Source organism: Monopterus albus, unplaced genomic scaffold, assembly GCF_001952655.1.
Source record: "Monopterus albus unplaced genomic scaffold, M_albus_1.0 scaffold253.1, whole genome shotgun sequence".
NCBI classification, from domain to species: Eukaryota; Metazoa; Chordata; class Actinopteri; order Synbranchiformes; family Synbranchidae; genus Monopterus; species Monopterus albus.
The window spans coordinates 1,318,884-1,334,115 of NW_018128133.1; the positions used below are offsets into that span (position 1 = coordinate 1,318,884).

General features: G+C 40.1%; 1 protein-coding gene across 1 annotated transcript in view; it reads left to right on the plus strand.

The window, feature by feature from the left end:
- Window positions 1–4,010, plus strand: part of ntng2b (netrin g2b) — a 56,364-nt gene extending 52,354 nt beyond the window's left edge. Inside the window, exons 7-8 of the mRNA XM_020621082.1 lie at window positions 1,431–1,565; window positions 2,561–4,010. Of these exons, the coding sequence (XP_020476738.1) occupies window positions 1,431–1,565; window positions 2,561–2,784 (359 nt within the window). The 3' untranslated portion in view covers window positions 2,785–4,010. The remainder of the gene's footprint in view (window positions 1–1,430; window positions 1,566–2,560) is intronic.
- The last annotated feature ends 11,222 nt before the right edge of the window (window positions 4,011–15,232 follow it).

Consider the following 15,232-nt stretch of genomic DNA (forward strand, 5'->3'; position numbering starts at 1 on the left):
GGGGGATGGTGTGTGTGTGTGTTGGCACAGTGGTGAAGAGTAGTGTGTGACTGACAGAGGCCGCAGCCGTTACCGCTTTTAAGATTCAAGCACCCACTCAAATGTTTTTTCAACTGAAATCTACCATGTATGTAGTCTAGTCTTTTATGAACCACTTTTGCTTAGTACTGTAGCACAAGGGCTTACAAAAGAAACAGATTCAAGTTGTGTGTGTTTATACACTGGCTGAACAATGAGGAAACTGTAGCCCTTTTTATATCTGGTCCTTGAGCTTTAGCAAACAAAACAGTTTGGGGCATGTAAATAGAAACTACACTAATCAATATACTTTATATTAAAGACCAGCATGGCGTTGTGTAACATAAGGGTCCCTGACAGTGATCTACACACACACACACACAAATACCAGTATTATTGCACCTGATCTACAAACACACAGATAGCAACCACAGTGCTGTGGTTATGTAATATGGGTCTCTTCATCATTTCACTCTTATGAATATTTTATAATAAATGTGTTAATTTAATTTGGGTGCAAGTTAAAAAAAAACAAACAAACTAAGCTATCGGTTTACATCATGAACCAAAGTTTCTCTCATGACATCGACTAAGAAATGCAATGCAAATCTAAAAATCAAAAACTGAAAAATTGGTTTTGCTGAAGTTTTCAGATCCTTAATTTAAGCCACATTGGCAGCAACTACAGCTTCAGGTTTTCGTGGGTAAGCCTCCACAAGCTTTGTACACCTGGATTTTGCCAGATCCTTTTGTCCCAGAAGATCCTCTCAAGCTCTGTTAGATTGGATGGGAAGTGTCTAACAGGCAACTTCAGGTTGCTCCACAGATGTTCTCTGAGGTTGGGCTAGGTCGCTCAAGGACAGTCAGACTCTTGTCATGGGTCTATGGATCTACTCCAGCGTTGTCTCGCCTGTATGCTCTGGGTCACTGAAAGGTGAACAATCACCCCAGTTTCAGGTCGGTGCACCCAGAGAACCTTTTCTTCAAGGACCTCTCTATATTTGACTGCATACATCCTTCCCTCTGTTGTGACCATGCCTGATTGATTGAGAGCTGCCGAGATGTTCATCCTTCTGGCAGGTTCTTGCTTCTGTGGAAAGGATTTTTTTTAAACTCAGTCAGAATGACTATTGGGTTCTCGGTCACCTCCCTGACCAAGGCCCTTTTTGTCCAGTTACTCACTTCAGCCAACTCTACCTGGTGGCCCCAGACTTCCCCCACTTCACAACTATTGAGGCCACTCTGCTCGTCGGAACACTCAAAGCTTCAGATATGGTTTTACACCCTTGCCTTGAATGTTTCACCACTAAATTTTATCACGGTACCTTATATACACAGGTGTGTGTCTTTGTAAAGACACATCAGGGATAATTAAATGACTTCCTCTTTTATCTCCACCTCTCTCTCTTCAGAGTGTAACTGCAACCAGATGGGTTCTGTTCACGACCGTTGTAACAGTACAGGCTTCTGCCAGTGTAAAGATGGCGCCACAGGGGCCAAGTGTGACGACTGTGTGCCGGGCTACTACTGGAAACAAGGCTGTTACCGTGAGTAGAATGAGGGCTGAAGAAATGTTGTAGCCTTCCAGGACCTTTGTGAGTGCACTGTGCCACTTAGCTGGTGAATCCCCCTGATGTATTCTTTACTCCTGGGAGAATAGATCATGTAGCTCATTAGCAGCTTCAGCTACTCCTTTAATTGATGACCCTCTCACACCTTAACCCCACTGCAGGTAATTGCCTTCCTCCACCATTTACCACCATCTAGTCAGGGGCCTCGGTCTCAAACAGGCCCTCCCCACCGACCCACTACAGAATGTTTTAGGTTTGACAAGTCATTTCAAGTAGTCCAGTGCAACAGAAGCAATTATCTTTAGTGTAATAAAAATGTTTATGTAAATATTTCTTGTCACAGAAACCTGATTCTCTTTTCTCAAAACATTTTTAGGTTAAGTATCTTGTGCAGTACAGCTACCTCTGTGCTTTTCTCTAATGTCTTTTATAGCATTTTAATGATGCTATTTGTTCCGCCAATTACGCCCTTACTTAAATATCACACATGCAGTGCATTTTCTGCTTGGTTAGAGACAGTGATTTTAACCTGACCCTCAGAAAGTGCAGGCACAAGAAAACAGACACTGAAAAGGGCTGCAAAAACAAAAAAGGCAGGTGTTACCTGTTGTTGTCCCTGAGGCAGAGACTGGAGAATTTATCTTGCCTCTTTCCTTCCTCTTGCTTTCATTTCTACTTTGTTCTCGCTGCCCTGAATTCTACTCCTCATACCATATCTCTGTTTCCCATCACGCTGTTTCTAACACTGCCGGTCCTTATCTTCCCCCGCCTGTCTCGCTTTGCCATACATCTTTCTTTCGTCTATGTGCTCTTTACTCCCCTATATCTTTTTACCACCTGTCACTCTGTCACTTTGCCACACCCTTTTTATTCCCAACTCCTTTCATTCTCCTTACTTCTGCAATTTTTCCCCACTCTCTCTCTCTCTCTCCCTCCTTCTCTGTCTCATCTGCCTTCATCTCCACTCACAGCTAACCTGTGCGATGAGGAGATGCTCCTGTGCCAGAATGGAGGAACGTGTTACCAGAACCAGAAGTGCATCTGTCCTCCAGAGTTTAAGGGGGTGCTGTGCCAACACTCTCGCTGTGAGGCAGGCAAGGACTGCAACACTGCCTCTTCGCCGCACTTCTCCACGGCCACCCTGCTGCTCTGTACTCTGCTAGGCCACCTGCTGACGAGATTAACTCCGCACTGAGCCACAAAAAAAAACTCTCAAACCAAGGAGTGTGTATATGTGTATGTACGTGAGGTGAGGCGAGACCCAAACTGGGTAGGGCCATGCCTGTGATGGACCCAATGAAAACACACCTCAGCAGTCGCATAAGTGCGCACAACATTAACTGGCCCCTTATGAAAAGACATGCGCACACACACACCCCTCAAAGGACTGTTATAATACCGATTGTGTGCTCATGTGTGAGGGGAAAAAAAAAGGGGGAGTGACCTCAGAGAAAACAAATGCAGACAAAGGGAAAAACAATCATACCAACCACTGTTCCCTTTATTCCTGAGCTGGAGCTATGTGCATCAAACCAAAAAGCCTAAAAGAAAACACTTCAATCACCACTGTTTCACGTCAAAGGGAATGGCTGTTGTAATGACAATGACCTCTTGTTTTTCCCCCACTTTTTTCCTTGGTTGAGTTGAGGATCTCACCTCCGTTAGACTGATGGCCAATGAGTGTGTGTCAGCCTCGGTGAGAGGACGAGACATGTCAACATGATGGACAGATGGGTCAGGAGGCGAGGTGTGCATTTCATCCTGCTGCTGAGGCCTACATAGTATATTAAACAGGTCTCATTTCTTCAGAAAAATGAGACATGGTTTTACATTTATTCTACTTCTGCTGCGTTATTTTTTTTTTTAATTATACCTTCAGTCATTGTATCTAATGTGCCCACTAACAGTTGCTGAGATTATACATATTACATAATATCCAGGGGCTTATGAATTATAAAAATTTAGTCACTATTATGGTTGTTATAGGAATGAGTGATTGTTGCCACACATAGCAAGATTTAATCTTCACGCAGTATTCAGGAAGAGAATTTAAAATAATTTAACTTATCAGAAGAATAAAAGAGAGAGACAAGATATCAATCATGTATCAATATTATATGACATTATTTGAATATTTTTTGTAGAAATTATTTTTGTTTCAAGTTACAATAAATTATAAAAACATTTACAGCTATTCTAAATGAGCATTTTATTACGCATGTGTAAACCTTGCAGTAAATGTTATTTGCCCTCTTGCTTGCACTTTATTGATTCAATCTAGAGTCCAACATTACATGCTTTTAACATCTTTTTTCAGTGGGCTAAAAGAAGAAAAAAAATCATTTAATAACTTAAGACAAGAGAGCCCTAATTTATTTTGGACAGGGTGTTGAATGCACATTAAAAATGGATTATTCCAATTTGAAATCTGACAATCATACAACTTATTTGCTGTCAATAAGAGAATATAAATGATTTTATTCTGATCAAGCTGCAGAGCTTTTTTTTTTTTATCTGAAAGTGTCACCTGCAGATACACCACAAGTAATTGGTTAAATTAAAAACATCTTCCATAATATAAAGAGTGGAGATACGCTCATTCATAATTGTCCTAGGACACTGAGATCGACTGAGGTCAGATTTTCTCATCGTTACTCTCCTTCAGATTCCTAATCCTTGTTTATGAGGCTGTTCCAGTGACATGTTGTGTTTAGCAAACATGTCTTTTGAGTGTTTTTTCTTTACAAATTTACAGCATCACTTCTCGGATAACTGTTCCATTGCTGAGTCAGCCCAGGTACACAGTGGATAAAGAGACATGAATGCTGCATTACAGCAGAATGTAGTGTACATCAAAGATATATGTGAGACTAAGCCTGTGAGAAATGACAAGACGGGGATTCTGATACGACTCCTCTGTTTCTGAGCTGGTGTTAGCTGCATGAGCTATTCTGTGTGTAGGGCTCATCCCCTCTGAGCCTGAATGGTGTCAGAGATATGGGAGGAATACTTTATGACTGCAGGACAGTGAGAAATGATAAATGAAAGGAACACATTTCTTCATGAATCAAAGAGCAGGTAATTCTCACAGAAGAAAATGTATGGCAGTGTACGATGTTTAGGTCGAGTGCAAACACTTGTGATCACGGAAAAAAGATCAGGTTTGGAGGATTATAAGATCAATGATATGAAATATGGCCAAAGTACAGGCACAGAACTAATCAAATAAACAAATTATGACAAAACTGTGTTGGTACGAGAGCTCAAAACACTCCAACTTAAAGGAATAGTTTAACATTTGGAGAAATTGTTTTTTGCCTTTCTACCAAGAGCTTGATGAGAACACTGATGCCACTCTCACACCTGTATGGCAAATACATATGAAGCTACAGACTGAAGCCAGTTAGCTTAGCATAAAGACTGGAAGCAGGGGTAAACAGCTAGCCTGGGTCTGCCCAATGTTCAAAACCCCTAGAGCTCAATAAATGACAAATAAAACTGGAACTGCCTACTTACACCTATTCAAAACAAAAGTACAAACAAGTAAATGAATATGCCAATCAATCTACCTAATTAAACACACAAAAAAGTAGCAACACTATGTTTGCTGCTTTGAGATGAACCTGGAGATACATTAAAAAAAAAATGAATTAGTGTAGACTCCCAAAACAACATAAAGCTCCTCTTTTTATCTCACCTCTGACTCTGGATAATGATTGTAAAAGATGCTTTAACTCATTTTTACACGCTTGGTGTCTGAGTAAATTTCAAAGTGGTCTTGCACATAATGCGAGACCACTGAGCCTTGTGTATTAACAGAAAGAGATGGAGAGCAGGACAAGGTAGTGCAGATACAGAAATAAGCACATAGTGTCATAGCCATTTCATGAACATGACCTCAGACAGAATCTGGACTTAGAAAGGTAGAGTGTAGCACGTGCCAACTCTGGTAAGCATCTGTTTAAAAGCTTGCAGATGCTAGAGAACAGCGGCTGAACAAGTTTGTCTTTGGCCTCCTGCAGTCAGCTGGCTGAAATATGCCTCTGTTTGTCACTGTCATCTCTGTACCGTTTTCCCAGCTGCACCATTGCCTCCTGTTTGGATTATTTTCAGCTATGGATTTCACACAGGTCCTTAAGGCTTCCACATCTGATTGTCCTAAAATTTCCTTTTTCAGGAATCCATTGTTTAGAGGATACACAAGCCAGTTACCTTCAGCATGAACAGGTCTCTGCCAGTCATACATTGCACAGCCATATCCTGCACATGACCTGATTTCTCCTCTAGCTTTGTGCATTTCTCTTGAGCTGATGTCATGTTTCATCATCTCTCTTAAAAACATGTAAGGTTAGTGGTACAGCAAACCTTTGCTAGACACAATCTCTCTGGGGGAAGCCTGACTGAGCCCATCATATTTTTGAGAAGGCAGCATGGACTCAATCTGGGTCAAAAACCCTCACAGCTCAAGTCCCACTGTTTGCACACCGACATCCTCGCATCACTACAGCCAGCTTTCAATCAAGAGTCCAAATCAGTTCCTTTTTGAGAATGGAACCATTTAAAACTGGTGATTTGACAACTGTGCTGTGAATGTTCATGTGTCAGTCCTGTACAGCTGATCCTGACACCTGAATGTAATTCAACTTCACTGCCAAAAAACCCTGAAGAGAAAGAAGGAGCAAAGGACTTGATTCTGTGTTGTTAGAAAGCAAAACAGCATCTAGTCAAACAACACTACATAACTAAATATGCTTAAATAAAAAAAAAAAAAGAAAAGAAAATTGAAGGTATCTTTTAGGGCAGCCTTACAGATTTTCTACGTCTACCTAAAATAAAAGTAGTGTCCAACCACACTGTCATCTGACATGTCAACATGCAAGTATGGGCTGGCACTATATTAAATAGATGGATAGAAAACCAGCAGACTAATCTTTATGACCAATAAAACCATGTAGATTAGTACTGATGACAGGGAAGAGATGTTTTTGTGTGCAGGAAACAGACTCTCCTGAAGGTACCAAGATGTGAATACTGTTAGATTATCTGTCATGCTGGATCTTTTTCACAGAGTCAATATCATTTCTCAACAACAGTTATGCAATCTTCTCCAACAGGAACAGGAAAAATAAGAACTACCAGCAATAAACCCCCTTTAAAAAAAATAATAACTAATGTAATCCCAGTGAAGCAGCTCAGGTGCAGAGATGTGTTACTGTAGGTGAATTTAATATGCCTGGAGCAACTGAAACTATGTTTATATGAAACTGTACTTTTAAACTCCATCTGCTACCACCAAAATGGTGTGGTAGCTGTGTTGAACCTGTGAAATATCACAGAATAAGGCTGCATTAATATGCATCAGCAATTTATGCATCACGAGGCCACCACCGAGTATGTGGAAGCAACAGCCTCCAGTTGGCATTAAAGGTCTAACAGCAACGGGTGTGTGGTGGGTTTCATGTAGCCGGGGCTCTTTCCACATGAACACACATGCTCCTCCCAAGGACTCACGGTAATGTTATTTACAAACAGAAATTGAACACATTATGTTCAAATTAAACATATATTCTTTAAATTTACACCTCGGGTCAGTAGAGCATAGCCCCACTCCCCTCCCCTTTAGCTGATTAAGTTCCCATCATTCATCTTGGTGCCATGTTTACCTGAGGCATCTGTAAGGACACATGCAGGCGCTGCCAGACATAAGGAGATGCTGGGCACACAGTTTTCTTCAGCACAAGACAGAATTAATACCAGTAACTTTCAGGTGAAGAAAACTGATCTAACAATTGTGCAAAAAGCTCATTTGTAAAGCAGAATACTGTTAAAACAAAAATAAATTACTAAGGCCATAGTACACCTACCAACACAAATGCAGTAAGTCAGGACAAATCAACAAGGAGCCAGACTAAATAAGTATAATGTCCAACATTAATCTTTCAACCTTTTATTCAAGCATTTTCTCATAAAAATAAACTATATTTCTGTCAAGGTCTGGAGCATTTAGCATTCACTTCTGTCATGAAATCCATAAATGGAGGAATCATAACGAGCTAACCTTTATCTTTGCATTAAAACAAGGATGATTTAAAAGGTAGAAATACAACAAACAGAGTATGTGAGCTGTTGCCTGATAATATGAATCAGAATGCATAATAGCATACGTTATTGTGCACGTCAGCCAGGGTCAGAAGACTCGAGTCTGTAGTACAGTTCAATACACTTCACTCAAACAATTGAGTCACACCAAATAACACTGATTACAAAATAAGTGTTGTCTAAATGCACACTCCCTTTGTATCTTCATTTTCTCTCGCTCTCATTTCCTCTTTACATTTTAGTCAGTATTATTAAATTAAATTGATTTTCATTCCTACTGGAGACACCAGCTCAAGTCAGGCAACGTTCGACCCATGTCCAACTCTGCCAAAGAGCATGGTCAGCTGACCTGTGTTGACCCATTCAGATAGACTCTCCGTGTAGGTTAGAGAACACAATGGCTTCATTTACATTTATAATTTCAGGTGTCTCATGTCTGGAAAAGGGGAATATTCAGCTTAAGCTTAAATCCTACATAATTCACAAAGTTTACAAACAACCATTTATTTTTTTTAATCAATATCATGATATTCTCTGCAGCCATTTAAGCTCATTAGTCTCATGTAAGCCTCCGCCATGTAGCTGGACTCAGTATTGGTCAGTATTTGTGGCAAGGTGTGTAAAACTGCTCTTCTTTTCTCTGCATAAAGGCTGAGGCAGCACTGTTTTTGAAAAATGTTCTCGACCTCGCCACAATTTCATTGTCCTGTGCTGCATCTTGATTCTCCTCACGATTGCTCATTTTTATGTTTCCAGCAGTGAGTGCGTGTGCGCTTCTTTCCTCGTTTAAGCTCTATATTTGTCAGCTACACAGCCCAATTGCTGTAGTCTAATGGGGTGATTGTGCAGATGACTGACCCAAATGCAGAACAGAAACATTTGCCAAAAAGTTACAGTTCATCACTAATTATCAAGATCATTTTATTGCCCGGCCATACATTTTAATTTACACTTGGCACATAAATGTATCCCCATTGGCCAGATGACACACTGTCGTGGTTTTCCCTCTTCCATGTAAATCAGGGTAAGCCCCACACCAGTCCAGACTCTAATGCACCTAAAGCTGCTTTGTAACAACCACAGACATGGAGAAAAAAAAAAGTCATTCCTACACTTGAGGTTTAGCTAAAATAGTAACAGTTTAGCTAGCCTTAACTACTCCTCAAACTAAATCAAACATGAAAGAATCATGTTTGTGGACTAGGAATAAGTTTACCATCTTCCATGACTGTCTCACTCACACAGCTGTACACCCATACAGACAAATACTCTCTCCTCAACTCAGGCCATACAGGAACTGATCAGGAGTCAGATAAAATCTACAACAGCTCTGTGAGCCTTCAAGCTATTGTTTTTCCTCTTTCCTGCCAATGTAATGGTGTAAGGAGAACAACAGCGATCACAGACAACAGACCCTGTAGAAGACATTTCCAGAGAGTGCTTACAGTAATAGTTATATCTGCTACAAGCTTACGTGTGCATCTTGAAAAGACAAATGCATTTTTTTTTATTTTTAAAACGTCTCAAACAACTTCCCCAGGATTGAAATCCATCTTGAATGTATATACTCAGCAACACTCCGTTACTGTCCTGGTCAGCACGTCTATCAAGTCCTTTTGCATTTGGATCATGTTTGAAAGTGGATATGTGGACAGATGATTACCACACAACCAGTTATCTTTGTGTCACTCTGTATTACATCAACAATAGGTGTAAATTTACTGAGCAAGTGAGATGCAGTGACTTTTAAAGTAGCTATGTAGCCTGTGGGTTTAAGCACACGGTTCAGGTCACAAGATGTTTATTAATGGGTCGGTTTGATTTAGAAATAACTGCAGGTTGGTTCCAGTACAGAGTTTTGCAGGTGCAGGATGGTACAGCTTTGCAAAGTCTGTAGGTTGTTGAATAAGCAAGTAGGAACTGCTTACAATGGACCTTAGTTTGACTGTCTTCCACTGCCTTGTTTCCTACAGTGTCCTTTACCACCATATGCACATCTGAAGTGTTCGGTGTGCCACATTTCAAACATAGTGGCAGATGTCTGAGAAGTGGCTGCCACTGTGCAACACTCACCGTGCCTGTGCTTCAGCCCCCCTCCCCCCAAAAAATGAAATCTCTGTCACATCACTAAGCTGTCACTGTACTAGTGGGGCTGACATCAGGGCTCCAAATGCCAGTTGTAAAACATAGGCTGGGAAGTCTGCTGCCCTCTCAGCTGCTCCTGCAGAGGCACAGCAGCGTGGAGATGCCAGTGGCTTTGAGCTCATGAATGTGAATGGAATTTTCTGTGATGTTTTTATAGTGTCTCAGTTAAAGCTCTCTGCATTTTAAAGACTACAGTCAAAGTCTAAGTTGTGTGCCAGTGTTTTGCAATACAAATGCAATGCTTGTAGGAATGGCAATGTACTTGGGTGCAAATTAGGTTTGTGCTGGAGTATACCCTCTGCACACCCATGTTGACAGCTATAAATTCCAGCTATAAAGACATAATGCTTTGCTATTAGCAGAAATAACTGCATTATGATACAACAGCTGAATATAAGCACATACTGAATGCTTTTTTGGGGGTTTTGAGTCAACTCAGTTTCTTCCACAGTGTTTTGACAGGAATCACAGCAGACTGTGAAGCGGCTGGTCTGATCAAAACTTTTATGAATTAGAAGGGAATTTCAGACACATACAGAATGGAGCTGTAGATTAGTGTCAAGCTGTATGCATATAAAGTGTGGAGATCTATTAAAATGTACAAAGATGCACATGTACTGTATTAAAGCAATGATGTGTTTGGCTGAGAAAAATCCAAATATGACATTTGCAAATATTTACTGAGATTTATAAAGTGTCCAGATTAGACAAATATGTCTCCAGGTCCGAAAATGATGTAGCTCCTGTTTCATATAATTCTGATTCAGTGTCCTGAAGTTAAATGGAACAGCTCAAATCAGTGTCCAGTTATTTGTGGGTCTCTGTCAACGATTTGGTGCATTCAGACTGGCAACTTCAATTTATCCTGCGGTGGCTGCAGGTTCTGGATCATTTTCTGCTGGGTGATATAAAAAAAATCTGTTGGAACACACCACATGTACATGGATTGGCATTATTCAAATGAATGAGTTCTTTTTTTTTTGACAGGACTAACATCTGCCTAAATGCAGCCTTTCATCAGTAGACATTTCAAATGTCATAAAACATGTTAAAGTGTGCTATATAGTGCAAAATATATAAATATAAATCAAAATGCAATACCAAAATGAATGGTGGGCCTGAGAGGTCAACATAGTGCAGCTTAAGAGAGAATCCATACAAACAAACAAAACAAGGAGAATAAAAAACATTACATAAACTTGACAAAACACTTACAGCATTTAGAGAAAAAAGGCTGCAAACACAGAAAGCAACCAAATACACTAAACATGCTGCAAATAGCACAGTCTAAAACAGAAAAGGTTTCCAGGGGCCACTCAGAAGGAACGGGCACTGCTGGGGCAGGATTAGTCGTTTTCTTAATTTGCTTGTGTTTTTGCCCTAGGTTGCAGTGTGTTGACCTCTCAGGGCCACTGTAAAAGAGCACTGAATAAAGGCACAAATTAAAATGTACATTTAATGTTAAAAAGCTGCAATGCATGTATCAAATAGCCTACAGGACTTACAGATGCTTTATAGTACTAAAAACAAGAATTAAGAAATTCTCTCAAACATCTACCAAAGCTATACAGATCACAATTAACAGCCTAATGCACAACAAATGAGTTCTAAATTATACAAAACCTCAGTGAGCCATGTCCCTGTCATTGCACAGCAGCACGAACATAAGTTCAGCACAAGATATGACCTCCACAATAACCACACAGCCAGCAGCTACAATGCCACATGGAGCATTAACAACTGGGAAAAGGCAGAAAGCAAAGAAACACAAAAACAGACAGGGTGTATTTGGCTCACCATATATGATGTGGAAGTCCTTTCTTTTATTGTGTTGAATTGGTCTATATCTAGGTTGTTCTATGTCCCACGTATTGTTGTGATAATAACCGTTTTCACAGTTTTCCTTGACAGAACTGTTTCCAGTCTTCTTTCCGTCCCCACTCACTAACTATTCCTACAGAAACACGGCAGCTAATTTTCGCTTGTTGCGATGTACAATTCAGTTTCTCCTTTCTGTCTGGTGTCCTGTTTATTTGCAGTTTCAGAACAATATTGCAACTCCCCCATCTACGAATATTTGTTTTAACGTTTCTTTAATTACAGCCTGAAATGCACCTGTCATCTTCTTCTTCCTCTTCTTCTTCTTCTTCTTCTCCTTTTAATTAAGGCAGCACAGACGCACCTGGACCTGTTACTGCACCTGCACAAGGAAATTCCCTTATAGTTTTTAAAGACAGATAAGAAACATTTTAAGTGAAATGGGACAAAGCAACAAGGGTCAGAGTATTAGCAAGATAATGCAGGATTACAGTAAGGCTAATGATCCAAAGTTAGGGCGGCCACGAATAAACCCGCAAACAAGTCAATCTTCAGTGATTTTATCCTGTGTCATGCTTCAGTCTAATGTCTACAGGAACTTATTGTTTCTGTTAGATCTATAGTTTGTTTAATAGATAGTGTTTTATTTTTCTTTCTGTATGTTTATGTTTTATTTTCCTTAAAAGAGCAGGCACCATTTTTGTGCACAAATCAAGGTTATCAGGACAAGTAGGTTTATAGATACTAAAACAACATGGCAGAGGCACAAACATGGAAGAATTGTAATGTAGCCTGTGGTTGTTTGTTTGTCAAAACTAAACTTTTTGGACATTTTTCCTCCATGATAACACATTTACTTGATTAAATGTGGGTGTAGTTTGTTCATTGGAATCTTGAGGTGAAAATGATGTGGACTTTTTAGCATTTGGATATGTTTCTTCCTCACAGACCCTCCAAAACCATCACAGATCATCTAGCTCACTCACTGTCATTTGTTATAGTTACCCAATAATGTGTGAATCGCCTTGTAACGGTTCAGTAGGCTAGGTAACTTATCAGATGTGTGTTTGAACTGATCAGCCACTTAAAACTGCGTCACGCTGAAGGGGTTTTATTGACTGGAAGCTCAGACTCCTGGTTAAGATTTTGTCAAAGCTCCTCTTCATTAGCCTCGAGGGGCTCAGACATCGAGCAGTTCATCTCTCAACAAGTGGTTGGCAAAGCCAAAGAGACATTACACCCTGAGGTATAATGTCAGTAATCCTCTCTGACAGATTCCAGTCAGCTGATCATGGCTTTTTTCACAAGCACAGAACAACCAAAAATAAAAAACAGACACTTTGTTTTCATGTCCTGTGTTTAATCTGCAAAATATTCATCAAGGAGACCGATTTCCTCACACTTAGTGGCACTGCCGATTATTTAATTGCACTAAAGCAGCCCTACTGTTGGCTGCATCCATTACACACCATGCTAGGTCAAATCAATGTGAATTACTGTTAACCTATTTATGTACATCAACAAAATTCCATGTGTCTCTAGTTGGCTTGGTCTCAAAGATGAAGATGATGAAGATTTGATTAAGGAATACCTTAAAAGCAAATGTTCTGCCTTTGGTATGAAATCTGTGCAAATACATAGGACCATAAAAACAGGGCTTTGTATAAACATTGGCAGATATTCATTTGAAGCAACAGGAGGGAATTCACAAACCCACTTCTCTGATTTCAGCCTGTCCAGCTGAGCTGATTAAAAATGAGATCTGAGAGAAACACACCACTCAGCAATATGGAGGTCAAGAGAAACTGGAAGAAAAACAGTCTATAAAAAAGAAATGAAACAAAAAACACTCAGCAAGTAAGTGACACAAGGGAAGGAGCTGGGTTCAGCAACAAAGAACTACTGACAGAAACGTACGACTCTGCAGAGGGAACGTCCTCTCTGTGCCATACAGTACCTGCTGTTTAAGTTACCCGAAGCATTTCGGTTAGAAGATGGTACAGTTCAGCCTCAGCAACCTTTTCAAAAGATACTGACAGAACAAATAAAAAAAAACAGCTTTAGCATACCTAAAGTATACAGTAATTAACAGGGCATGGTTGTATATTATTTTAGCACTGATTAAATTTTATTACAATTTTAACATCTTCTTACATAGCAGTAGTTATACTGAATATCATGATTAAGTGGCCTGCAATGATCTTTCTCACAGCCAGTTTCACCCAGAAAAGATTAAAGAGTCCTGTAATATCTTGAAATGCATTTCTTTATTTCAGATTTCAGATTTTTAAAAGCCTCAAGAAGTTGTTCTGTTTTGTATGCTTTGTTAGAAAGTATATTTCCATCTCTTTTGTGGTCTTTGTTCTTGTTCCTCTCAAACACTCCGCCCACAGTCATCCCATTCTTGCAGTTTCTTCATGGATGGCAGAGCACTGTGTCAGCTACTGCCACACGCCTGAACATCCAACTGAAGGCTTCAGTTACTGAACAGTGATAGAAAAAAGAAACCTTTTTTTGGAATAAGAAAACAAATCTTATGTACTTTTCCCAAAAGTTGTCAGTTTTCAAAGTTCCTACAACTGAGAGATCTGTGACTTGCAAATCAAATGAAACATTTAATGTCATCAAGTTCCTTCAAAAAGCAGAATGACTGCAGTCTGCAACCATAGTGTCTCTGTGAGGCTGCATTTGGACCTTTTGAGCTAAATGCTAACATCAGCATCAACACAGGTTAACATTTTAGCATGATAACATTTGCTAAGTACAGCTAAGGTAGACGAGAATGTTGTTTATGCTGTGCATTTGATTATAAACCAAAGAGTTGGAAACTTAATGATGGCACTATATGAAAAGTTAAGGGCTCCCCGTCTATTATTCATCCAATTCAGATGTGAATGTTTATGGCAGCCCATCCAACAACTGTAAAAGCATTTCACTCAAACCACTATGTCAACCTCATTAAGCCTTATGGGAATGATAATCCTCTCTAGTTGAGATATATCAGTCTGAATCAAAAAGACGAACTGACCGATGGACCAACAGACAGTGTCAGGTCCACTCGGTACAACCTGCCTTTCTTCCATCTTTCTCTCCTCTGCTCTCTTGACCTGCGGGATCTGCACCTCAGCTGTGTTGCATTCGGTAATTAGCGACTCGTTTGTCGGTGCGCACAGTTGGGGTGCATCCCGATGATTACTTTCCTCCTTATTTATACCTCTGGCAGACGCTCCGTCTTAGCCGGAGCATTAACTTACCTAACTTGCATACCCCGTAACCGCCCTATATTCGTGGTATGTATTGTATGTCATTTTGTTTTCCACACTGACAGTTCCTGTGCTGTGGATCTCATTAGTTATTTGTTTTGTGTTATACATCTCTAGATGTCCACGTTGACAGTGGATGCAGTGGATTTCCTTTTTTTGTTCGCCAATCCTCCTGGTTAGTGTGTCTATTCACCTGTCCGTCCTGTTCCTCCCACTCTCCTGGTTTCTGTCGTTAGCCTGTCTACTCCCCTGGTTGTCCTGGTCTCCTCAGCTGTCTTTACCCAGCCCTGGTTGTTTGTATTCATTGACTCTGTTCCT